General features: G+C 43.9%; 1 protein-coding gene across 8 annotated transcripts in view; it reads left to right on the top strand.

Annotated features, from left to right (window-relative positions):
- Nucleotides 1-16,981: 16,981 nt before the first annotated feature.
- Nucleotides 16,982-26,618, top strand: part of fgfr2 (fibroblast growth factor receptor 2) — a 39,407-nt gene continuing 29,770 nt past the window's right edge. Inside the window, exons 1-2 of one of the 8 annotated variants that reach the window (XM_042222851.1) lie at nt 16,982-17,695; nt 19,768-20,020. In XM_042222851.1, the coding sequence (XP_042078785.1) occupies nt 19,843-20,020 (178 nt within the window). In that variant the 5' untranslated portion in view covers nt 16,982-17,695; nt 19,768-19,842. The remainder of the gene's footprint in view (nt 17,696-19,767; nt 20,021-26,618) is intronic. The other 7 variants (XM_005927120.3, XM_005927118.3, XM_005927119.3 and 4 more) reach the window with 7 other exon arrangements.

The raw sequence follows: 26,618 nt of genomic DNA, 5'->3' as shown, positions 1-26,618 counted from the left end.
TCATTTTGCTCTTTTCTGTTTCTTGTGGTTCTTCTCTGTTTAGTCACCTCTCCCTGATTTGTCATGTGCATTATCTATTCCCTCGACAGTGCTTGAACTCACTTAGAAGCCCTTAAAGCAGCACAGCATTGCTGCTCAAATGTCTTTTTTGTCAGCCTGTTTGGGGTTTAAATAAAATCTACTGGTGGTGCAAGCTTGGATAAATGTAAAAGTTCACCACTTATTGTTCACAAGGCCCTCTGGAGCCAAAACCGTAATATGAAGAATAGTATAAGAAAAACCTGATCCGCAGTTCTGCGGGAAAGGAAGTGTTTTGGGCTTTGGTCGTGTTATTAGTATTATTCTTCGAGAAGTTAGTTCCTTTCTCGTGGAAACGCAGAGCCTCAGAGTGAGCCCACATTGGTCTGTGGCCTCTGGGTTTTACCATTCAGTAAACAGAGAAGGGAAGAAGATGGTCTACGCCACACATGTAGAAAACCCTGAAAACTTCAGCGCTTGAATCAAAAACGTCTGTGTGGAAAAGCTACCGAATCCCTGTGCCAGCTTCACCACACAGGATACAGCGACTTAGTGTGAGAGTGGAGGAGAGGAGAGTCGGAGAGGATACACTGATGGGGTAAAAAGCTGAGATATGGACGATGTGTCCTTTTAACCTGTAATAAATTAAAACCTTCAGATTTATTTTCATTATAAACAATAAGTATAATAATAGTCATTGGTATCGGTTGACACATGTGGATGGAGGCAAAAATCACAGATAAAGACAGAGGCAGTCACCCACGACCTGCATTATCCCTGGTCACCACACTGGAACCAGGCTGTCACTGCTCAGGAAATTACCCTCACAAACTGAAACTTACTCACAGAGGAAGACATATTCATTATACCTTTAAGATAACACCTCATGTGGCTCTTTCAAAACACTTTTTTGCCATAGTTTTTCCACATTAACCAGTGTGTGTGAGAGTGCGTACTCGCTGCTCCTGAGATTATCTCATCTCCTGACAGAACGCTGCCTCACTCCCTCCCATAAGACTCCTCTTAATTTTCCCCCGGTTCTTTAAGGCAGCTGGCTTTAGACAGGGTGAGATGAATTCCTGGCCCGCTAGGGTGACTTTCCATCACACCGATGCGTGTACCTCCAGACAGAACTGGCCTCCAGTGGCTGGGATGCTCACCCCCACAGTCTTCAATCTAGGAGTAATTTACGAGGCTTCGGTCGAGTGCCTCAGATCATAACAAGCCCGGACAGATTGAAAGAATTAGAATATTACTTGTGGCTAATCTGTTTGCGAATAGGTTACAATGGGAATTTTGGCAATTGCACGGTTTTAATAAGACAGCGGACCATAAACTAACCATAGGAAAACAGAAAATCTTTACTATTTCACAATTAAGCTAATAAATGTGTCTTGGAACTTTTACTAGTACTGAAAAGATTTCCAATCATAACTCAACATATCGCTGATAATATGCTGCAGTTTTTAAGATTATTTATACTTATACAGGAAGTGAATTTAAGAAAAATGAAGTAAACCTGTGTTGGCCCTGCGACAGACTGGCAACCTGTCCAGGGTGTACCCCGCCTCTCGCCCTATGACAGCTGGGATAGGCTCCAGTGCCCCCCGTGACCCTGAAAAGGATAAGCGGAAGCGAATGGATGTATGGAAGTAAACCAGTAGTACAAATGCCTTGAATCAGAATTACACAAATTTAAGTTCCCTGTTTTTGTAATTTACACATGTCTAGTGTTTGTGAGCTAAAGGGGCAATCTTACACTTTTGGATCTGAAGAACTCCACTTACACTTATACCTTAAACTTAACAAGCTATCAGTAGCATCTACTCATTAGCTCCTTCTTTTCTGGTAAATTCAAAAATATATATGTAACCCTGGTTTTCTATTATATTTGTAGCCTCCAAGGTAAAACCCAGTGACAACACTTGAATGATTCACTATGACCACCAAAGTATTACCACACTGTGTGCAAACACATAGCACCAATGCTTGTAATGTGATGTAACTGTAGTTCAGCTGCAGATCAGAGATCGTTTAAGGATCACACACACACACACACACACACACACACACACACACACACACACACACACGGTGCTTACAACAGATGCAAGCTTCATAAGAAATCCTTGTGCACTGCATAGTCGTTTTTTTTTTTCACTGCTCAGTTTGACCAGCGTCCTTTGCAGTTGTTGTGTTTCCAGTTAGCTGTGCACCAATGTGCAGAGAGCAGCTTTATGCAGAGTTTAATGTGGATACAAGAGGGAAAGACAAATGAGAACAATCAGCAAAACTTTTCCAGGAGAATCTGTCAATGTTACAATCTATGGCTGCGGTTCTCAAAGTGGGGTCTGGTGACCCTTAGAGTAATGTCCAATTAATCATTTGTTATTCTGTATAATAAAAAAGTTCAAATATGCAGATAATGCTTTGTTTACGTCAATAAAGCTTATAAACTGAGTGTAATACTCCAAACAACATTATCTATGAGCCATTAGAAGCGGCTAAGACAGAGAGATGTTATATCAAGCACAGGAATGAGGCCTTTGAAGGGTACCCGGTAACTGGTTCTAAAAAGTCTAGAAATAATTTTCGTGCTGAAAATTAGAACAATTTTTCATCTAACTTGAGTATTGTGCTGAAATGTATAAAAAACACATCACAGTCTAATAGCCATTCGCCAAATTACGACTAAATATCCTTTGATGTTGCAGGACACAGGCTCCTAACATCCTGCCAGGAGTGTTGCTGTCATTGTAGAGAGGGAGGGTGGCATCGGTGTCAGCCTTTTCACACCACCCACTTTGCAGTGTGGGTAGATTTAGCACGGTGCATTCTTGCTTTTCAAAGCTTCTGGAGGGCCAGAGGAAAAGACAGAAAGAGGCCCTGTTCACGACTGTACGAGGTGGAGACGCTGGGCACCATGCCCGCACTCTCTCCTCCCCTCGCCCAGTACTGACGAGGGCGAGAGCTCGAGGCTGAAGGTTTTGTCACTCATATTAATGAGTGCCAGACCAGACCAACTGAGGTTTCGTGTGTTAGGATTTTTTGGGGGGGAGGAGGCGGATGTAGTTGGAGTGGGCGTGACCCTCAGGGGGGGTGGGGTGACAGGGGCCTGTCAGTCAGATGTGCTGACAGACAAGCGGGCTGTGGGAACGGGTGTCAGAGGCCATCCAGGGCCTTCATGGGCTAACATGGGGGCCTTTTATTGGTTTATCAAATTGTTGACCCCCCTGCCCCCCAAAATCACTCCATGCAAAGGAAACGCTCTAGCAGATGAATGGAGAGATCATGTCATTCAGAAGGATGGGGCTTGGGACAAGGGACAGGGTGAAGATGAGTCATGTGGAGGGGGGGAGATGAGCAAAGGGGAGTTTTGGCTGAACTTGGGGGGGGTGCATTCAAATAGAAGGATAAAGCTCATCTCATAATATAACAACATAAGAAATATATAAATATATATATGTTTAACTTTCTGTTTGAGAGGTAGAACAGTATGAAACTACAGTGAAGAAGACGACTGAAGAGTTTTAACAAAAAAGTACAATATATAATGGATTTCCTTTGGGTGGTTTTAGGAGCGACACACTGCAAAAATGAGAGAAAATCAAATGAAGTTGAAAAGAAAAAATGTTGTGCAATGTTCAAATCTTCCTTTTTTCCAAAGCCATCAAATCCCCTTTTTGTGCTGCAGTCAGATACTGAGCTTCAGGTTAACTGTGCAAGTTAAATCCAATTCCTTTCAAACAGCCTCTTAGTCATTTCTCTCCCTCTACCCAGCAGCTAAAGCCAGTATTGGTAAACAGATCATGTAGCAATGCAGCAGTGAGGTGAGCAGACAGATCAGCTTTTAGATAAAGGAGGTGGCAAACGTTAGAGAGAGGAGAGGAGGAGTTTTGACCAGACAAAAGGAGAGAATGAGAGTTTTGTTTTTTAAGTTTTTAAAAAAAGAAAGAAGGAAAGATTTATTTATTGAAGAAGAAGAAATTGCATTGCGGTGAGGTCTATCTTAATCTGTACCTGCCTTTATGGTTCATCCCTTCAAAGATCTGTCCACTGTAAATCCACTATGAACATAAACCTCTCCTTTTTATCTGCATGCAGGCGATACCCAAAACATATCTCACTCCGAGACATAAATGTGAAAGAATAACGCAAAACGTCCCTGTGAAGAAGAGCATCAATCTCTTCTTCAAAGCTTATGCAGCTGAACACACTTACACAAAGCTGACCTGTGGCCTGTAAGCAGACCTTAGGGGCAGTGAGGGTGAACCGTGTGTGTGTCTGTGGTTGGTTTACTCCACGCTGGGCCGTCTGGATTTAAAGCCAGGGCCCTTACTCTGCGTCTGGTTGTCTGGGCTCGGCTTATTTATGACCCGAGCCGAGCGTGGTCCAACAGCCACAGACAGAGACGAGAGGAGGGATCGAGCTCTGCACAACCCCGTGAATTCCTACGCACACAAGACCTGACTGACACACATTTGTGTGGCGTTAAAACACCACAAACACACTGCAGATAAGGGGATGGAAATCTCTCCCATGACCTCACATCAGAAACTGTGAGTGCAGGGCTCCTTTCCCTCCCTACTACATGTTCTCTCACTCATTTTTACAGCCTAATGGAAAAGAGGGAGTGTTGTGGTGAGGACGCAGGGCCACGTAATTTATACAATTAGCTATAACCGAGTTTTTGTTACTTCAGAGGAGGTAAAAAATTCAGCTGCACCGAGGATCGACTCTGTACTCTCTGGTTGGGGTGAAGCTTCATCAACAGATTGAACAGCATGATGCTCCAGACTGCTGCCCATTTTAGTGAACTTTGTGAAATGTTCTGATTGCATTGCATTATGAGTACAGACTTTCTCAGTTGGTTTAAAGCCAAAGTCAAAGTCCTAGAAGAGAAAAAAAATCTAATATTAGCGCAAAAACCTTTTCTGCTCTTCGGTATTCTTTATTTCTTTCCTTCCTGATGTCTTGCCCCTTGTATTTAAAGGCCAAACACTGAATTGTATCACTTCTTAGTCATCTGAGTGTCAGTGACCAAGGAGGTTGTGTATGGTCAGACACATTCAGGCATACAAAACCATCTGAGCAGCAAAACTGAGCTTCTGCTGCTAACTATCAGTAGTGGGCACTGTAAAAGAGAGGAGATGAGTTAGAGAGTGCTTTATTGCACCTCTCTTTTTCAATTTCGCTCTTCCTTTTCTGTGGTTAAATGCTGTGGAAAATTGGACGGCCTAGCAAAGCAGAGGTGGAAGCAGAGTGCGGATGGAGCACATTCCAGGGGAAAGCTGTGTAAATCCCTCCATTGATTTGGTGCGAAACCTTCCTGACCTCTGGAATACATTAGCAGATTAGGCACGGAGGCCGTGTGCACACGGCTCTCTTAGCCCAGCCACCAGCCTATTCAGACTGCACCCTAGCAGCAGTCTGCCCATGGGCCCCCCAAAAACCCACAGTCCGGATACCACGGGCAAATGGGCCCCATGCCCGCACTCATTCTTTCAAAGCCCAATTACAACAATGTGTGTACTGACTTATTAGATTCACTTGATTTTATGAACATGCGATTCGCTTCATGTATTGCTCAGTCGTCCAGAATGGAGGCGTTCTGTAGGAGCTTTAAGTACACTGTAATCTTCGTGCAGTCTGACAAAGACAAAAACAGAAACAGAGAAAGTTGTTGAAAGCCAGGTCACCACAACCTCAAGCGTCTGTAACTGCTTTCATTTACAAACTGACTGCTGCTGCTTCTTTACATCGTGCTGTCTGGAAGCCGGGTCAGTACAGCCTCAGCTGTCTAGCTTGATCAAAATTACCTGTGTAAGATAGAGATGACAGTGACTTACACTGTGAATCTGGTTAAAAAAAAATAGTCCTGCTTTCTGGCATTTGAGATATTCGTCTTATCTTCAAGTTTGATAACACCAGTGAATACAAGCTTCCTTATCTGAAGTTTAGTCCTGCATACAAATAGGTCGGACACATTATTTTTAAGTGTATATTTTGTAGTCTTGATGTAAATTAATATAGGGCATCCTGATGAACAGAAGGCCAATTGCTCATTGTGTTTTGTTTGCTTTGTGCTTGTTTACTGGATGAAGAGAATATTGGCATCACTAAGTGATACCAGACCCTCAGTGTGGATCTGGACGCCAGCTTTTCCATTGTATCTCAACCTTTGAACATGTGCTTTTCATAACATTGTAGGCTCCTATAAAAGCTAACAGAGTGTTAATGGATTGAGCAAGTGGTCATTGACCTGGTATTGTGCGTATGTGTGTTTGGATGCGTGCGTCTTGTTTGGGGGGGTGGGGTTGCTCTGGGTCAGGGGAGCAGGCATCATGGTCACAGGCTACAAATCCCACCAGGACCCCTGCGCCCCCCTCAGAGGGGACACATGGCCAGTCGCCTCCCATCTCCCCCGCATTGCAGGCAGGGTTTTGCTCGCCAGCAGAGCAGCCTGACACCCAGATGGCAGGCAGCTCGGCTCACTGTCCATCTTCTCGCATGAGGCAGGAGAAATTAAATCACCTCATTTGTCATCAGCGAGCTCGCTGTTTGTCTTCAGCGATAACTGAAGCGATGACTCTAGCCACATGAGAGCAGTGGAAAAAACACACAAAAAAAACGATGGTGTATAAGAAAATTAAAAGTATATATCTGATGTTCCACATAACAATAACAGTAACCACAAAGCCAAACATCCCCTCTGCTCTGTCTCATTGCGGCCAGCTAATTGTCACTACTAACCACACTGAAAATGTTACAGATGGGAGAGTTTGCTTGCATCCATCTTGGTAGTGCTGCAATCGAGTAAACAAGTTCCCGTCGCAGACTCTGATAGTCGAGTACACAAGGCTTCCAATGAAACGCACATGCCGCCACCACAACCGGAAGGAAGTTAGTTTGCCGCAAAACATCCTTCCAGCAACGATGTTATAATTTACAGAGGATACAACGGAGACACTGTTTCAGCTGAGGGAAAATCACGTAGCTTGATTTGGGTCAGCTAAAATGCCGAACAATTGGACTCAGAAATTTTATGGCAAAAAAGTGTGAGTGAAAGAAATCGTCTTTGAGTGTTCAAATTTCTTCAGACATAGCTGGCATTCATCACAGCTTATTGACTGGATGAGCATGAGAAACTGGAGGAGAGGCAAATGACAGTAACAGAGGTGGGGGAAAAAGTTGTGCCTGCCTGGGGGCTTCTGTGAAACAGCTGAGAAAAAAAATCCAGGTGAAAAAACAAAGTTTTTTTTCTTAAACCAGTTTTTAATCCATTAAGACAAAAGTAAAAACAACAGACCTCACCTACTTTTTTCCCTCCTCACTGTCTCCCTCCCTTACTTCTCTGGGCCTCTCTGTACCTGGTAAATATTTAGTCAGTTCCTCATATTCTGTGGGAACTTCTCGTTAAAGCGATCTAAAGGTTAAGGACGCCTTTCTCCACTAACTGTTTGCACTCCAGGGGCATTCGGTTTGGAAGTCACCCTGTTTGTCATTCCGTGTGTCGGTGCATTTTCTCATTTTCCCTGAAACACTTTTCCCGCCCTCTGCCTCTCCGTACCCTGGTTAATGTTTATACCATGACTGATTTGGCTCCTATTGCTAATGCTAGATAAGCAACAACTGATCAGTGCCATTAGCACATCAATCCTCACAAGTGACTCCTCTTTGCAAAAGAACAATATGGCTCCTCAGTTTGATTTATGCCCAGACTTTAGCTGAACCTGGGTCATGTTCCCTTTTTGCTTTTCTCAGTTTTTTCTCCTCCTCCCTCCTATTTTCAGTTCACCCCTATTTCTCTGTTTATTGGTATTCTTCCTGTTCCTCCACCTCTGCCTCACAGGGGAGGAAAACGCTCCACAAACTTGTACAAAACCTCAAACTGAGTGTTGTTATTGACAAGGGGTGTGAAACTGAAAAGTACCCACCTTTGTCTTTTTTATTCCTTCTTTGCCTTGGAGTCAGAGGTTACCAGCTTACTATTCCTCAAACTATGAACCCCCTCTGACAGGACTGTATTGACTATCAGCGTCATTGTTGTCTTTCAGGACCAAGACAGCCATACAGGAAAAATATTAATTATGGGTTTTTACGCTGCAGGGCATCACAGCAGGACTTTGTAATGTGTAAGAAAATATTGAAAAAGGCTTGTGAACAGATATGGCAGATAGTGTGTTTGTACACATCTCTGTGCTATAGCCCACCCACCCCACCTCTCTTCTGTTAGGGATCATGGGTGATGTGTAGCATGGCCAGTTGTTTGTTGTCACTGTGAATTATGGTGACATGCTGAAGGAGTGAAAACTCACGCTGGGCAGCACTTGCAAGGAACAGTGAGGGTGTGTTTGTGTGTGTGTAGGGGGATGGGTTGAGGGGGCTTTTATCCTGCCATTTATACCCAAGGTTAACTGCACAGGAAGGGACAGAGGGGCGGAGCTTTTGGTGAGAACATCGGTGTTCTCAGGGATCAGTTTACAAGGTGTGTCTGGTTGACTTTCACTGTTACAGTTATAAGATTTTCCTGCAGTGACTTTAATTACTACAAACACTCCATTGGATGATGAATTGTGTCCAGGCTGACGAGTCATATTGTCTGAGCACAAGAATTTATTTTATAGTTTATCTATCCTTTAACAGCACGCTACACACAGTGGGCAATATTAGCGAGACAGTGACATTTTGTTTTTAGTCAACTCAAATGGAAACCTGAAGAATTATTAGCGTGTGAGAAACCAACAGCTGTTTATTAATGACTTACGCAGATTTATAATTGCAGAACTAATGGCTGCAAAGCATAGCGGCCTCCAAAACAAACAGTCTGCAGTTGTAAACTGTACTTTCTAACTGAATGCATGGTTAATTCAACTAATTTACTGCTTCAGTTAAATGTTTCACATATAGGTTAAAGTATAGCTGTTTTTTTTAAATGTAGTTATTTTAAAGTTAGTCATTTATAAGCTAAAGTGAAGCAAACTCTTCAGTGAAAACGTGGCATTGCATCTCAGCTCCCAGATGGATTTCGGTGCTTCTTTTTCTAACCACGCTCTACTTTTCACCACTAACACATTTACAGTTCCATCAGTCTTTGCTAAAATGCTTCCCTGCTGGAACAGTTCTCTGTGCTGGCCCGGTCCCATTTTTCCACAGTGATTTGATCATGATTGATGGGTTACATGCTAACAGGGCACCCAAACTGCGAAGCTCTAAAAAGGAATGAGAATGAATGAAGTGCACGACAGGAGCCCGCGTGTTAAAGCATACGTCTGTTTACACGAAGAAATTATTCTAAAGACTTTTCCTGGCCCGTCCCAAAGGTTTGGTGCCAGAATGATCTTTTTATATAAATGAAGCAGTCAAAAGCTCTATTGTCTCGAGGAGTGTTCACTTGTGCAGAGACGAGTCTATCCGGGTGCCTTTATAATTGCACGGTTATTCTATAAACCTTGTAGGAGTTTTTAATCTGCTTTGCTTTGCCCAGCCCAAGGTTTCTATTGCATTGCTGTGGGCAAGAAGGCTGAAAAATAAAACATGTACATGCTGAGAAATGGTTTTTTTCATTGCTCAACAGCACAATTAGAACTTGCAAGTGCAGAACAACATGGTAGACGACAATATAAATCTGTCAGTCTGTGCTCCAGAGGTGGGCATGCTGCAACTTGAACTCTTAAGTCTCGCTCGCAGTCTTTCCTCTGTTACTAAGTACAGGAAACCGTATAAACAGAAGAGAAAAATGTATTCAGGAAGGAGCACAGAAAAAAAAGGTTATTTAATGCAAGCATTGTACTGTCATGTATGCACAGGAGTTATTTTCCAGGATGCAGGCTGAAGAGATGCTTAAGCAGACATATATCTCTGTCACTCTCTCTAGTTCCCTCTTTCTGTTTCTCTCAAGCGCAGAAGAAACTTGGGGGCGGGGTAAAGGTCAGGGCCCCGGTGAGGAGGTCGCGCCTCAGGAGCACACTCAGCTCAAATTAGGTCTCAGATTGGCATTCACGGTCAAAATAGTTAACCTCAGCTCACCTCACCGTCCCTTAAGAAAACATATGCTTTACCTCAACGCCTTAGGTTCATTTTTAACAAACTCTTTCACCCACACAAAGGTAAACGTGCTTCGCTGTGAAGCACCACTGACACATGTCTAAACACCTCCTCGGTAAACCGTCGCTTTCAGACGCCCATATTAGCACATGGGTTGGACCCAGGCTGTGTTTTCACAATCATCTGCTGCCCTACTACGAGTAGGACCAGATGAAATATGTTGGATGGAAGTAATTTACTGCTCCCCTAACTTACAATATCTTGTGCCCCTGCCACTGGACAGAGTGGTAAGAAGAGACGCGGAGAAACAATAAACGTGGTTAAATGTGGGAGTGGGGAGTGGAAAACGGCACAGAGCCAAGGTCAAGTCTATAACTGCTGCTGCAAGAATGATTTAGGTGCTATGGCCAGGGGGCTAGACCAATAGCGGCTCAGCAGAGTGAATCAGGGAGGGATGGCAGAGGTGTTGAGAGCCTTGGTGGTAATGACTTGCTGATGACATCAGGACATAGCACAGAGTCTTTTCTCTGCAGAGGGGTTAAAGTTCAGACAGCCCATTCAGTGACCCTGTGATTTATTCCCGGGGCCTCCTTTAATATATAAACACAATGAAAGCTGGGTCTTTGCTGGGAATGCACGACTGTCTGTGAGGCATAGTCCAGAGAGCTGCTAAACACTTTTTGTTTGTTTCTTCAGCCCTCTTTAGTGCTTACTTTATCACCATCTGTGACAATGAAAGTTTCCCAAAAAGAAAAAAGTCAACAACCAGACAGACCGGGCTCATCTCTGAATGTTGTAAAGACTCACACCTGCTTTCAAAATGCAGCGAAAGTCTTTCAAAAGCCCCACTGCCTCAAAGGAGCGTCCCCGAGGACAACCTCGAAGATAGCATCAGTTCAGTTCATAGCAGCGGATAATGCTGCTGGTAAGAGCAGCCGATTATAAGCACTACAAAGCACACATCCTGTGAGTTGTCACTCAAAGCAGCTGTTAGTTCAGGGGAACAGTTTGGCCCTGATGCACAGTCTAATATTTAACCTGACTTCCTGCTGCACCACAGAAGAACTGCAGGAATCACTGCAGTCAGCAAAAATACCTTACTCCCTGCCAGAACTACGAAGCAGCAGTAAGGCTCAAAATGATATCAATTATACGCATTTAAATAAATCACGCTGAGCATTTAAACAGTCCTTCATTCCACAGATAAGATTTTAAAAATGCATTTCTTTAAAAAAACCCAACCAATTTTAATTACTTTAAAACGGTTTGTGTTCACTTTCTGATGGAGAGTTATGGGAAAGAGTGATAGCTCTCAAATGCCTGCGTGTTCGCTAAAGGACCTGCAGCCATCAGCCAGCTTGGAATGAAGACTGCAAAGAGTAAACACCTACCCCACGTCTGTTCAGGGGTGACAAAATCTTCCCCACCAGTCCTGCAAAAGCTCATTAACTAAAATCTACAATTTGGTGCAAAAATATTTTCTTTTTCCTTTTTTTTTTTTTGCCAGGAGCCACGTGTCAGAATAAAAAGCGCTCAGAGCCAAGAAGCAGTCCAGCATACAACTCTCGATAAAATGGCAAATTAGCATTTTTTCCACAACATTTTTAGTTAATGAGCTTTAGAGAGGCTGGAAGCAGATTTCAGGCACAGCCAGGCGAGCTGTTTACCCCTGTTTCCAGTCTTTATGCTAAGCTAAGTTAATCAGCCACAGGGTTTATGGTTTCATATAAACATAGAGTGGCATCAATCTATAAATTTCTCTAGCAAGTGAAAAGCAAGCATCTCTAAAAATGACAAACATTAGCTTTTATACAAATTTGTTGCCACTACATTTGTTGCCAGATTTAAGTAGCTTGAAATAACTTTGTTTAAGCACTTAAATATTGTCTGATTATCGCTTGAGGCTAGCATATTTATTGTCCAGCAAAGATTACATAGATGAATTTTAATGTTTCATGCTCACTGTAATGTCACCTCAACATAAGAACTTAAATTCCAAACATCACACAAGAATGTGATAATTTTTGACTTGATGTAAAGGAAAAAAAAGTAATTTTCAATGCTCAACACAGTTACTTAGTGACTCTGTAATTTAATCCATCTTTGGCTCTGGTCTGCAGCATGCGTAGGTGAGGAGCAGCAGCAGTTAGCTCAGGATTGTCAGCTCGGGGTGAGAAACAAACCTGATTTCAACGCTGTCAGCACAGACCGAAGTCCTGACTTGCAAAGTGTGAGTCATGCAGGATGGCTGGAGTGACCTGCTCTCTGTGTTTGTAGTTATGTGTGTGAGTGTAATGTGTTTTGTGAGCAAAGAACGTTGAAATAAAAAGAGCAACAAAGCCAGGGAGGTAAAAACAACATCAACAACAAGAAAAAGAGAGGGAGAGAAAGCCTCATCACTTATAAAGACAGGAGAAAGATCTGTTCATTCTTCATTTTATGTACGAGATATAAAGTTGTCAGTTCCACTCAGCTTTTCTCTGTGTTTCTCCCTGGAAAAAGTCATGTGTTATTTTTATTAGGTATAATGGTGCCAGTCAGGTGGGAGGGGAAGCAGACGTTTCGATCAGAGGTAAAGCTGCATTAGCACAAGCGGGCACATGTTTCTGCTCAGTGTGCTCCTGTTTGCCGTTTCCCGTCGTTGCTCGAGGGATTCGAAACTATCAAACACCCTGCTCGAGCTGGAAACGCCAGCTTTCTCCGTCTGCTCGTGTCCCCCTTTATAGCTTAGCTCTGCAGCCAGCTCAATCTGCAGGCATCCCAGCTATTCCAAACACTCTGGAGCACTAAGGTGGAAACATGTGAGGAATCTGGATGACTGACCCTCCATCCACTCCCCTCGATCGCTGCATTCTGTTACCTGCTGAGGAGGCGGAGAGGGCGGCGGAGGCCTGGGTGTCCAGATGAGGTTATTATAGCGTATCAGTGATGCCTCCTGGGGTAAAAGCAGAGTCTGTGACAGCGTGAGATGGCTCAAGTCAGGCAGTATGAGAGTCCAGCGCTAAGATCTGACCTCCTGGGTGGAGAAAAGGCATATATGATATGATGACATTTTCAGGCGCACATCTAAAACTGATTTCTGCTTGTCTGTTTCGAATGCCCCCTAAACTTTCCCTTCACACCTTCTGTCAGGGTCCTCTTACATCGGCACATGGCTGCAGAGGAGCTACATGGTTCAAATTAGACCCTGAGGCGTGCTTTTACTTCTTCCTTCTCTCTCTCTCCAATCCCCCCCAACACTTATAGCTCCGCGCATTTGTTTCATATTTTGCTCAGGATATGACTCACTCACCCGGCTGATGTTTGATGTTTTAATTATGCAGTGTCAGTGATACACTGGGAGAAAAATGAGGGGTCTTTCTGGCTAAGATTTGGAACAGGGAAGTTGCAATAACATATCACTGCCATTCATGATTAACTGCAGGACCCTCAAGGAGGAAGAAAGCACGGTGTTCTAAAGGAGAACAAGTCTGTTTTGTGTTCTCAATGGCAAATATCTCTGTTACGCTTCTATAGCATTCAGAGGGACACAGGGAGGAGTTTGGTGCTCTGGCTCTGTTCAGTGTGAGGGAGTGGATTGTCTATGTGCCACTGCAGTAAAAAAACAACACAAAAAAACACTGTATAATGGATGATTGACTCCAGCAGAGGCGTGCACGGCAATCATTGCTGCGATCACTAATACAGCACTGTGAGGATTTGTTGTGCAGACTGTGGCTGCCTAAAATAGACTTTTATGAGACATGATATTTCATAAATTGTTAAAAAGGAAAACGATAGAAACACATTCCCGAGACGCAACTGTATAAAAAAAGCAAGACGGCCCACAGCGATGCTAGCCTCTCTGTGAGGCTGCTTAAAGCCTTGCAAAAAAGGAAGTTTTCACAGGACTCTGTGTGAAAAGCTAAGCACACCCCATATGTCAGTAGTTTCTAGAACCAGCAATAACTTGAAGTGATTACTTTTAGTGTGTCTCACATCTTTGTGGAGGAATTGTCATTCTTCTTTACAGCGTTGCTTCATAAACTAAAGTGCAGAACAAATTAGATGTGCGTTCAAACGCAGTGGATCTCAAATTCATCCTCTGGGGAGCATGAATGTTTTTTCTAGCAGCCCATCAAGGAGTTGTAGAGATTTTCATCTGGAGTAAGTGGTCAGCCAATAACACACAGTGGTCCATATTACCGCTGCTGCCAAGGTGAGGTCAGGGGAGGTCTTCTTGAGCAATGATTTGAGTCTACTGCCTCATCTATTGGAAAACCACGAATCAATAACAAATTCAGATATTTTAGAGCAGAATGTGTGATGTTTTATGCTAAAGAGTAGATAAAGGTTGTTATACTTCTACATGCTATTTGAATAACTGGGCTCTTAAAGCCCTTATGCAAACATATTTTATGCATTTATTTTGTTGTTTTTTAATTGGCTAATACTGTGATTTATTCTCAAAAGCTGCCAGGTTCATATTTTTCACATGCACCATCCATTTTCTGAGCTGCTTATCCAACTAGGATCAGGCTGTTCCCTGTCCCAGCTGACCTGAGGGAGAGCGACGTTCATCACGCTCAGCTCACCCATACATCACATGGTTAACACAGAGACAAAAACAGCACTTCACTCTCCTGTCCACACCTACAGCTAAGTTACAATCAGCAGTTAACCTAACAGGAAGAGTATGCAAACTCTGTGGAGGGAGATCCCAGCCAAGCACCCGGTTTGAACCCAGAATATTTTTGCTGTAAGGTGACAATGCTAACATCTGCACCAGCATGCAGACATACACAGTTCATCTCATCAGACTTTCATACTAATACTTTCATGAAAAGATGGGACATCTGGGTGTGATCCAGGAATCGCTGTTATTCATCCCTCACATCATCTCAGATTTGCATATCAGGATGAGGTAAACATAATGACCTGTGATTGGCTCAGAGCAAAACCATCAGTTGCAGCTTCAGTTCTCACAGCAATAAGAGACGTTCTGGCATTAACATATCACTGGGCAGCCATTCCAATAAGCTCACCTCCTTACGAGTTCTATCAACAATGACGAGAAATCAATATATTCATCTAACATGCTGATTACAAGCTACTAGCTTGTTATTTCCTTCCCTGCATCCAAACACTGTGGTTGCTGGCACAGGAGGGAGAAAAAACAAAACAAAAAAAGAAAAGATTGGAAATGAAGAGGGACAATGACAGGTTGACGGATACCACAACACCAGGGCACTGAGTCCATCCCGTCCTCCGTCAAAGCCCCATGAGAATCTGCTTGATGAGGTTTCTTTCAAATGTGGGATGCCCGAGCAGTGGAAAATAAAGTGGGTGATTGTAAATAGACTTCTGTAGTGGGAGGAAAGAGTCACAGAGAGGGAGAAACGGTGGGGGGTATTTTGTGCCACTTGAAAAATGAGTCAAACTTTCCTTCCTCACCTCTTGCTCCCTCTGTATTTCTAGCCAACCTGTCAGCTCCACTGTTATCTGAAGGTTTTACTGGTTTTCAGGCAGAGGTGGGAGAGGAGAGAGAAACAGACGAGAAACTCTGCATTCACAGGACAAACCTTTTGCTGAAAGAAAAAAAAGCCTTATTAGTGCAAATTGAATGAAAGCGTTTTCCCTCCCTTGTTTAAAAAAAAGGGGCTCCTGCAGTGAAAGCGAGACAAAAATAAAAAGTCTGCAGAGATTAGAGTCTTCCACCCTCGTCTGTGTCTCTTTCAGAGCACTTGAACGCCTGAACCAATGCAGGAGACAGCTTGAATCAGTGGGGGACAACTTTTGTTGGGCCCACCTTCAGTTTCTCTCCGGGTAGCTGCAGACAGAGCTGTTCATTTATAGGAAAGTTATAAACAGAAGTTTTTTTCTAAACTCCGCAGCCTTGCAGAATATCATAAACCTCCCCCTCTCTTAAACTGTGATTCACTTCTTATTGCTTTCATTTATTGTTCTGTTATCACGAGCTATGAAAAAGATCTCTTATTTAAAAATGTGCACAATAGTATGAAACAGTAAAGGTTCAGACGCAGAGAGAATGTTTTCAGTGATATATCAGTATTACTTGGACTGCTATATTAGTGATGTCTTCTTATCCCAACTCTAAAAAAGTTGGGACGCTGCGTAAAATGTGAATAAATACAGAATGTAATGATTTATGACCGACACAAACTGTGTGGAACTGAGAAAATGTGACATTTTAAGGCCATTTAGAATTTGTTGGCAGCAACACCACTGTGTAGCATCCCCTCTACTGTCTGTAAACATCTGGGAACCAAAGAAATGAGTTGCTGGACATTTTGAAGGATTTTAAATGGTGCTGATTCTGGATCATTTTCACATATCTTTCACTTCTTTGCATCATAGGGCTTTGCACTGCATGGTGAGCTGTGGTCACAGAAAATTTCTGGCAGTGTTCCTCAGGTCATACAGTGATTTCTATGCCTGTTTTTAATGCCGTGCTGTCTGAGGTACCAGAAACCACAGGCATCAAATACTGTCTTTTGCGCATGCTCTGAATCCTATTATGCCCTGCAGATGATGAGATATTCAAAGTCTTTGCAATTTTATATTGAGGAACATTGTTCTAAAATTGTTCCACAATTTGTAGACATGGTTTTTGTAGTTTGGTGAACCTCTGCCGATCTTTCATTCTGACTTCAGTTTTCTTGCTCTAAATCACTGTACACTATTTCTACTTTGAGAAACTGATCTGAATATTCTAATACTGAGTCTGCAGGGATGCTTCACTACAGTCTACGTTGTGTCACGTCTTGGCCACTGAGCGGCGTTGCGGTCTGACAGCTCGGCAGAGGAGCAGTGGCTCTCGCATTCCCACTCTGTGTGAACGAGTCGAGCGCGGGGCAGGCAGTCAGGCAGCTCTGCAGTTTGATGGGCGGAGGAAGGCAGGGCCCGAAAGCAGTGCAGGCACAGGCTCGAATTACACTCGGGGTGCTCGGGACAGGAGGAGGGAGGGGGGTGATGACACGCACTGGAGGGAAGGAGGAGGGCGGTGTGTGTGGAGACGTAAGGAGGAGAAAAAATCTAGTAAACCTGACAAAGCGTCTGAGTAACAGAGTGAAGACTGTCGGCGGAAGAAGTAGACGCGAGAGACGCTCGTTTCACCGAGAGGACGCACATTCACGGATTTTACGAGGTGTTTTTTTTCTCCTTGCAGTGGACAACTATTCTCTTCTGCCCTTTAGAACTCGTCCCACGTACGTGGTAGCTGCAAACTTTCTGTTGAGTTGACAAGTGCGCTGTTCGGGGAACACTGGGCAGTGTTTTGCGCTTTGGAAGAAACTTGGTGACGAGAGGTGGAAAGTTTCGAGGGGGGACAGCGATATGGTTTTACGAAGTGTTTTGGAAGGATAACGCGTGTAAACCCGGATTTCTGTGCATGGCATTGGACTACGCTGTCACTCGGGTTTGGAATATATCTTCAGATCCGAGCTGATGCCGGCTGATTGTGGAATAGTAAGCTGAAGAAGAAAAAAAAGCCAGCGCCTCGATTTTTTTCCCTTTTTTGCCGCTGCATTGTATTATTGGAGACATTCCTCCCTCTGGATTCAGCTCATGCTCTCTCCTCCCTTATCTGTGCATGCCAAAACAGAGATCTCCACGATTTTAGTCCTCCCTGGTAAGTGTTCTCTGCGTGGGATAAAAAAAAAAATCTAATGCGTCTTCAGAGCCTCATCTGTCAGGGTTCCTGCTGCCATACGCGATAGTAGAAATGCGCTTCCACGGTTTGTGCAGTTATTTATTTATTTATTTTTACAGCTGCACGAAAAAACCCTGAAAATTGTTTGTAGTTTTCTAACCAAAAGAGTTTCCAGAAGACGACAAGTGCGTAAAGTTCTTAAATCTTAAAGTTTTTAAATTTTAGTTTCATATTTTCCTGGCATGCATTAAAAAAAAAACCCCAATTTGTTTTTTTTCTTTTTTTGCACGTAAAAACTTATTTCTGTGAACTTCATCTTTGTTTATTTAAGACGCGAGAGGAGCCACACAACACCTTGCATCATCACTTTAGGGCCCATTAACAAGTGTCCGGGTTATTTATTACTTTGGTAAATTTTCTACATTGCATTTATGGTGCCAATTACCCCGTGACCGCTGTTGTTTTTTCACTGCTTGGTGCCGGAGCCCTAAATCACCGAGGAGCTCCAAATGAGCCCCCCTCATTGTGGAAAAAGCCAACTGATTTGAATTTCAATCGGGGATTCAATCAGTGCCAAGAAATTTCATTGAAAGCTCGAGTTTTTAAATGAAGGCTTGGTTATGTATGAGGCCGAGCTCTCTCTGGGTCCCGTTTTAGAGTGGATTATATCACGTATCACTATATACCGTTTACTTCTGAGTTTTGCGCATTAATTTTCTCTTTTTCCAAATCGTTTCTGTTGTAGGTTATTTATTTATTTGACGGCTGTAGAAAAATGTAGTATTTGTATTGCTCTCTTTAAGCAGCGTAGCACAAAAACACCCCCACATGGAGGCTTTTTTGGTGGGGGCGTGTTATCTGGGCTCTTTTCGTCCTGCAGAAGTTTTTAGACAGCGGTGATGCCAGTAGTACTTGATTGGTGCACTGATTCGTTTACTTTTCATCAATAATTCATGAGTCTGGGCTGTCACTATGCGGAACTGGGTACTCTAATTGCAAAATTCACACCGGCGCATTTCTCTAATAAAGTTAAGACGTCGGGATGAACTCAAGCATGTACGCCGACATCAGGTGCGCGGTCACAGTCCGTGTCCCGCAGTCCCCCGCCCCCGAGCTGTTGAATGAAAGATAACTCGGCATGTGCACGTCTTCTTTTTCACCCTCTAAAAGTCAAATTACATTTGTCTTTGCGGGTGAAACCAATCGATACTTCCAGCTGGAAGAGAAGGAGCTCAGGGAAGCGTGACTTAACCAAACCTCCAGAGACACTTCGCCGCGGTTGAACCGCAGATGTCTGGCTAAACGGAACGATGTGTGTGTTTGTCCCCATGTTGCAATATCGCTTTTTTCAATTAAAACCGTACGGCTCTCATAATCAAGTCCTGGGCATGCAATAAAAGCTCTTACGAATGCGATTAACACAAACACAACAGCGCGGGCAACAGGTTTGGTGCATCTGTTGCGCATAAGCGGCGTCCAGCGGAGAAACTGGTGCCACACTGGCTGCTGCTGCTTTGCCTTTTCTGCACCAGCGACTTTTGAAAACATATAATGACTGATCTGTTACAAAAGAAAACGTAATATTAGTAATTTAGCGGGGAAAATGAGCAGCGTGGAACAGGTGATGCTCTTTTTTTCATTAGATTCATGTGAGATTAAATAAATGCTAGAAGTCTGGGGACGTGAGTGAAACGGCTCCTTTGACACTAAAATTTAGAAGTGGGATGTTTGAGTTCGTGTTCTGAAATATATGTCAGTGCGTACAGATCAAAACTAAAGGTATATGCGGGGCGGCTCTGTGTGGGCTGCCTCACCTTTCAGGTATGTCTGTGGTGTGGCTTGTTTGACAGCATTTTGAAGCACTTGGTGACTCTGTTGTTTCAGCTGTCTCTCACTTTTTAAAAAGAAGTAAGAGGGACGTGGCTCAAAGAGCATCTATGAATTAAGATGAACCATTTTGACTAAATCTGTCTTCTTGTTCTCTCCCCTTGCTGCCTTTCACACTTCTGCCTCTTCAACCTGTCTCCCAACTTCTTCCCCTTACCTCCCAGCCCAGGTGATTGGGTGAATTCCGGTGAGTGACAGGCCAACCCTGCAGCAGTTGATGGTTGGGCGGACCCCCTCAGATGGGATCAGTGTCCAGGGGGAGGTGGAGAAGGGGGGTATGGGGAGCGCTGTCCCCCAATAGCGGGATGGCCTCGTGGGCCTGGCTCCTGGCCGCTGTCCTGCTGTCCCTTTTGACTGTCAGCGTGGCCCGGCCGCCCCTTACTGCCACCAAGGGGGAGGCCACTCTGGAACCTGAAGGTAAGTAGTGAGGGGCTGTAACACGGGGTGGGGGGGGGACCCACATTTGTTTGCCTTGTTTTTCAAGAGCAGGCACCAGTTTGTCAATAACTAAATAAATAAATCCACCCTTCATCCTATTGATCGTTTTTGTTTACTTTTGCATCCTTCCCTTCAAATTCTTGTCATTTACTCACATTGAGGTGGATAAGAATCCAGAACTGGCCCGTGACACAGTTTCTATATTTTATACTCTTATTTATTTATTTATTTTTTAACTTTCGGAGTTTCATGCAGAAGCACAAGTTGTTGTTTTTTTTCATTTAACTTCCAGTAAAAGTTGAAATATTGGAAAAGAGACAACATTTTAGAGGGAGAAATATAAATAAACTAAAGAGAACTAACCTTGGCATGGCCGACCTCTTGTTTTCCTCACTGTGAGTTCTAATTCGCACTCTTTTTGTTTTATTGTTCTTCTCTGTGCGTAGCTTACTGAGCTATACTTGAGCTGTAAAGCCTGGTTTGTGTCTCTGTTTGGAGGGAAAGCTGTGAAGAAGGGTGGCACAATGTTTATCCCGGCATCTCTCTCATGACCTTCTCGTCTGAAAAGAGATTGAGATGGAGATTTAGAGTTCTGGTCTTTGCTTTCTTCCAGTCACGACTGCTGTTATTTCCTGTTCCTGCAAAGTTTGAATAATTGTTTTAAGCTATATAGTTTTGAGAAACATCTTAGTGAAAGGCTTTTTTTTTTTAAGTCTTTCTTTTAGGCTTCTCTATTTCTGTGTCTCTGGTCTCGGAGTCTGGTTAGAGACGAGTTAATTAGTTGTTTTGATGGATGGTAAGTCGCATTCCAAAGTCCTTTGTTCCCTGGCTTTAATCAGCATGCTAATTGTGAGTTAGGCCAAACAACAGAGCATCACTTTTAAGCCACCTCCCCCACCGTCCTTCTGTCTTTACACAAACACACACTGTACCTTTTCTCGGCCTTTGCCCTTGAGGTCAGGTATCAAACTTACCTACTTGGATGAGAGGCTGCCCGAGCTCTCCTCTCCTGTTGTTTTTGTTGTTCTGTCTCAGACTGTTTGGCTCCAAGCCGGTGAGTTCAGAGCCCCACATGGCCCGGACGCTACGCTACATGGCCACAGAGAGGACAGGGGGAGTTTTCCAGAGTTACAAAATCCCCCAGAAGAGCTCTAAGAGGATTTGTGCATATTTGACTTCTCCTTTAGATGGAGAGATTACAGAGTGCTGCTGAGCAGCGATGAAGTCATGTGACTGGAGATTAAGTGGCCTGGGTGAGGTCACCTGAAGAAGAACAGAGAGGGCACAAAGAACCTGGTCTGCTTATCTGATTGTGAACCAATTTATCTGTTGCATGTTGCAAACAAATATTTATTTATTTAAATTATCATCAACAGCACCTTTGTGTGATTTTACTCAATGTGTTGTCCTCTTCAGTCTGTTGCTTTCTTCCATTCACTAATACTGACAGGACACTATGGAGTCACCTGTGGGATGCAGATGTTAGAGAGAGATGGACTGACTTGTCCTACCTACCGTAACTGTCTTGAATACCCCCCCCGCCTCCGTCCCCACACCCCACCCAGAAAGGTTAAGAATTCTCAAAATTTGAATTCTCGCTCCCCTCCCCTCTGCCCTGCAGCCGTGCTTGTGTCTGTGGGAGCAGTAATTACTTTAGATTCATAAGATTGCATATCAATGTTGTCTCTATACAGCCTGCCCCTGCACCCCTGGTGGCCCTGGTATTTTGCCTACCTGTGGCTGTTACAATGGAAGAAGCGGACTGAACGTGCTGTTTAATGTCTTCACACAACAGGCTTATTGTTGCCACTGTAGCCACTTCAATATGGGAACGTTTACCTTGTCCAGGCACGCTCTGTTTGCACATTGATTAAAATACTCTGAATGACAATGGCAGAAAATACACAGGCATTTTTCTGCTCTTTCAAGCCACTCTTCTTGCACATAATGCGGAATAAATGTGGCACCAGGCGCACTGGAACACAGGCTGACAAAAGTCAGCTCATGGTTTGGCTTGACTTTCATGTCGTCCCCGCCTGACTGTGTTCTTCAAAAATGCTCTGATCAGCATGGAGGCAGCGCTTCAAAATAGTCGAGCGGTTAAATAAATATAGGCTCCATTATGCATCAAGGAAGATTCTTTGATGCCTAGACAGGCACACGAATGGGATGGATGCTTGTTAACAACACACTAGTTGCTTTTCCACAGTAGGAATGTAATTGCTCTCTTGGCTTTCTTGCTGCATCGTTCCTGCTTTCACATGTACGCTGCGCCCTTTTAAACCAGTCACACAGTCGGCACATGTTAAACAAAATGGGATTACAGTTTTCTGTCTCAGCGTGTGCATCCGTGTGCGAGGTGTTGCTCATAACCGATCTGTAGCACTGTGCTATCTGCACAGTAGGAGTGCAGCTGTAAAAGTGTAAAACTGTCAGCTGGCCAGTTAATGACATGGATTGTGGGTTTAGATGTGTGGCGATGGCAATGGAACTGAACTCTAAACAAACACAGTGTGTCAGTCGGTGTGTGTGTGTGTTGGGGGGGGGGGGCATTGGGGTTTAACATACAGCTTTCACACAATGGCTTTTACTAGCCTGCCGTTAGCTGGTGTTAATCTTGTAGGTTGGAGTGCGTTATTTGCTTTGGCTTATGTGCCAGAAAATAGCATGTCACTCCACCGCTCACTCTCATAGCTGTCTGATAAGAGGCTGGGAAGAGCCGCTACCTGTGCCAGCCTGTTTCGTCAGACCTCCATGCGCTGTCTGGTGTACTTCAGGTGGTTTTTTGCCGTCTACTTCAGGTGGTAGACGGCAAAAAACCCCACCTTTCCTATTAAGTGTGTGTGTATATATATATATATATATATATATATATATATATACACACACACACACACACACACACACACACACACGATCCGTGGCCTCATACAAGTGTAAAAGGTCTAGATCACATTGTTATTTGTTTTTGTCCTTTCTCTCACAAACTGAGGTCACATTTGTTGTTATCTGCGCATTATGAAGATTTTTCAAAAGGTTACTTAACCACTTAATTGGTAACCATAACGATATTATTGAGTTAAGGAACAATGCTGCGTTACAGGCAAATTTAATGTGATTAGGGTGATGCAATACATTTATATTGTACTCTTTCTGCCATTAGCCCCACCCCTCCTCAGTAGCCCCCCCCGCCCCCCAGAATTACCACCTCAATTAAAAAAAAAAAAAAAAAAAATTAAAATCAACAATACAAAGGGATCAAAATTAAAAAGAAAACTAAAACAACTCAAACTTGTCCATGCCACTGCAGCAGCACATTGATTTGTTGTACAGCTTTAAGAATTAAGCACTCAATATGTTTTTCTTAACATAAAATAACTTGCATAAGACAAGTGTTTTTATAGTCTACTAATCTGACAGATTATCATTAGATTGTCGTTACTGTTGGCTTCAGCGTGTCCTTCATCTGACTTGTTATAATCTCAAGATTAATGCAATGTTTCTGAGGGTCACTACTGCTACGTTCAGCCTAAGAAGATTGTTGTACATAGTGTCCAAAGGGCTAAAGGGGTCGTGTGGGGTTCAGGGAAGGCCTTGATGAGGGGGTGAAGGGGTGAGCGAACTGGAGGGGCTGTTGCCATGGATGCTTGCAGGAGCCAGTTCACGGAGCTGCTTCTTTGTCATAAAAAAAAAAGCAGAGGAGGGATTTGAATCTGAAAGGACACAGACATTAGAAAAGGGGTAGAGACAAAAAAGGGGGAGAAAAGTCCTGGGATTTAAGTACGTGAGGGGGTTACAGAGGAATAAGAGAGGGGTAAAAAGAAAAGAGGAAGGATAAGAAGGGCAGTGGAGATGATGTGATTTGAGCACGTGTATGTGAGTGTCTGTGTTGGACTCCATGCATGCTTAGTGTGCGCCTTTGAGATGGCAGTCATTACATTTAGTCTTCGATCTCATTTTGCAGAATGAGGCAGGGAGGAGATGGGAAGATAGGCCTGGAGGCAAATGTGCCTCTCTGAAGAAGTCGATTCCTAAGATCAGAGAAAGGAAAAAAAGGAAAAAACGTTGCTCTTGCCTTTTACCAACATTTCTGTGGGGCTCATGCCAACTTGATAGACGGACAGATGGGCAAGCAGACATTAAAGGGACTTTGGTGAGAATCGCTTGCTGCATTTAGCCACACATATACACACACACACACACACACATATGCACACATATTTGGATTGTGAGACTTAATTATTGCCAGCAAAAGATGGTGCGACTGAGGATGAGAAGAGGGAGCGGGGATAAGAGGGGCTGAATCTGTTCCACCTGATGGACACTTGTAATGGCTGTGCATGAGAGGGAGAGAGATGGAGTTTGAAATGTGCTCCAGGAGAAGAGAGGAAAGTGATAGGACTGTGAGAGGATGGGAAGAGGAGAAAGGTGCTTTAGAAAGAAATTGAGAAAAACGTGTGTGTGTGTGTGTGAGAGAGAGAGGCTCCCGCCTCCTCCTGTTGTGCAGAAGGGGGATGAAACTTTGCAGAGATGAGAAAATCTGCAGTGAAGCGTTTCAGCTCTTACACACAAGAGGCTACAAGAGTCCATGTACACATGCTGAGAGTAAGTGTTTCACCGGAGCTGTGCATTTAGATAACATGTTTAAGATTCAGTTCTGTATCTTTATTTTCTTAGTTTGTCTACAAGTTAGTTTCTGCATTCTGTGTGTGTGTGTTTACATGGGGTTAGATGACACAGGTTCCCATGAAAAATCAGGTATGCTGGAGGTGTCAACAGGTTTGGGAAGGGTCGAGGTTAGGTCAGCAGGGTCGTGGTGGGTGTGGATGTGTGTAATCAGAGGAAGAAGAGGGCAAAGCGGAAGGAGAGGTGAAAGAGCAGCAGGAGGAGGAGGAGCTGATGGAGGGGCACAGATGGACACAGCAGAGAAAAGAAAATGATGAAGACAAATTCAATCACTCACACACCAAATGGATAAATTCCTGCCCTTCCCTTTTCCTGTTTTTCCTTCCAAACTTGCGTACCCTTCTTCCATCGCTCCTTCATTTCCAGAACTATCCCTGTGATATAAAAAAACCCCTCCAAGCAGTAATAACATCACACTGAATGCCTCCAGTGTGGAAAACCACATTGTAAAAGGTAGCGGAGACAGCTCCCATCAATCAGCACAGGAGCTCCACCTCTTATCAGACCACACACTTGGCCCTGGGTGCCAAAGGGGGGTTTAATTACTTCCGGTTTGAAGGAGTTAAGAGGGAAAAACAAGACAATGCAGGAACCGTACCTGTGTGCGTACGTGCCTAGGGGCAAGAGGTTTGCGCACATGCCTCAACTCCAGGCTTGTGGCGGAATGACTTTCCCTTCCTGTTGTACGTGTGTGTGCAGGTTTACGTTACATTTGACACAAACATAGGAAGCGCAGAGGTGTATAATGAGGGTGGGGTGTCGGTGAAAAGGTGCATTGAGGTACAGGAAAGGCAGGGAGTGCCGCTGCCTCTGTAATTACACATATCGGACTTCAGCTAAACGCTCTGCATATACCACCATCGCTGGCTTTTTTTGTACGCTTTTCCATTGTTGCGACTTTCCTCCCTCGAATCTTTTTAATCCCTCTCATTTTTCACCTTGTTCCCACTGAAGACGTAAACTTGTGAACATCTGCATTATAGAGAACAACACTGACTAAGATCAGTCTGCAATCGAGCTGAGTGAACACATACACGTGTGCATGAATGTGTGTGTGAAGTTTGCAACGTGCCCGGGGTGACTGGAATTGACTTGAGCATATACGGCAGAACCCAGCTTAGGTTTTTTCCTAGTTTGCTCAGCGTTCCCTCACTGTCTCAGTGTGTGTGGATATGTAATCCATGATGATCCTGATGTAGAAGTGCAGTCTCAGCTATGGAAATTCAGAATTCTCTCTCTTTTTTTTTATTTTTTATTTTTTAAACATGTCGGACGTTCATCTTGCTCCGTCAGTGCAGATGTACGAGTCTGAGAACACAGTGTGTGCACACGCACTCGCAGGCAGGCTTGATTTTTCTCCCAGAAATGAAGAGTTTTATGCACTTTGGAGTAGAGCGCTGAGTTTCTTGCTCTCTGCCTTGGCTGGCAGGAGCTGAGGCTGTAGATCTGGCAGAGCTGTAGATCCTCCATGGCCATGTTGTGAAAGAGAACGACGACAAGAGAGATGGAAAACAGAAGAGTCAGGCTGCCGCCAGCTCAAGGTTTTTCGTAGCTTAGGTGCACAGTCAGTACCAGAGAAATGCCAAGACAGGAAAAAAAAAAAAAAACAACCCGTCCGATCCCATCCCCGCCTCCCCCCTCCCACTTCCCCTGCCTGTCAACTACTTCCGTCTTAGACTTTTCTGGATGCTTTCCTTTCTGATGGGCAGACATTCTGGAGTTGTATTACCTTCCCTTTTTCTTTCTTTTTTTTTTTTTTAAACGCTGCAGAAATGTTTCTGCACTGCTCCTACTCACCTACACACACTGCTTGGCATCTGCACTGAAACAGATGGATGGCTGGGGAGGGTTGTTTCACCACAAAGATGTCCATTTCACAACTGTTCGCAAA

Source organism: Haplochromis burtoni, unplaced genomic scaffold, assembly GCF_018398535.1.
Source record: "Haplochromis burtoni strain Fernald_Lab_line unplaced genomic scaffold, NCSU_Asbu1 Contig_96, whole genome shotgun sequence".
NCBI classification, from domain to species: Eukaryota; Metazoa; Chordata; class Actinopteri; order Cichliformes; family Cichlidae; genus Haplochromis; species Haplochromis burtoni.
Note: the sequence above shows the minus strand (reverse complement) of the source record. Positions and strands in the feature narration are given on the sequence as shown.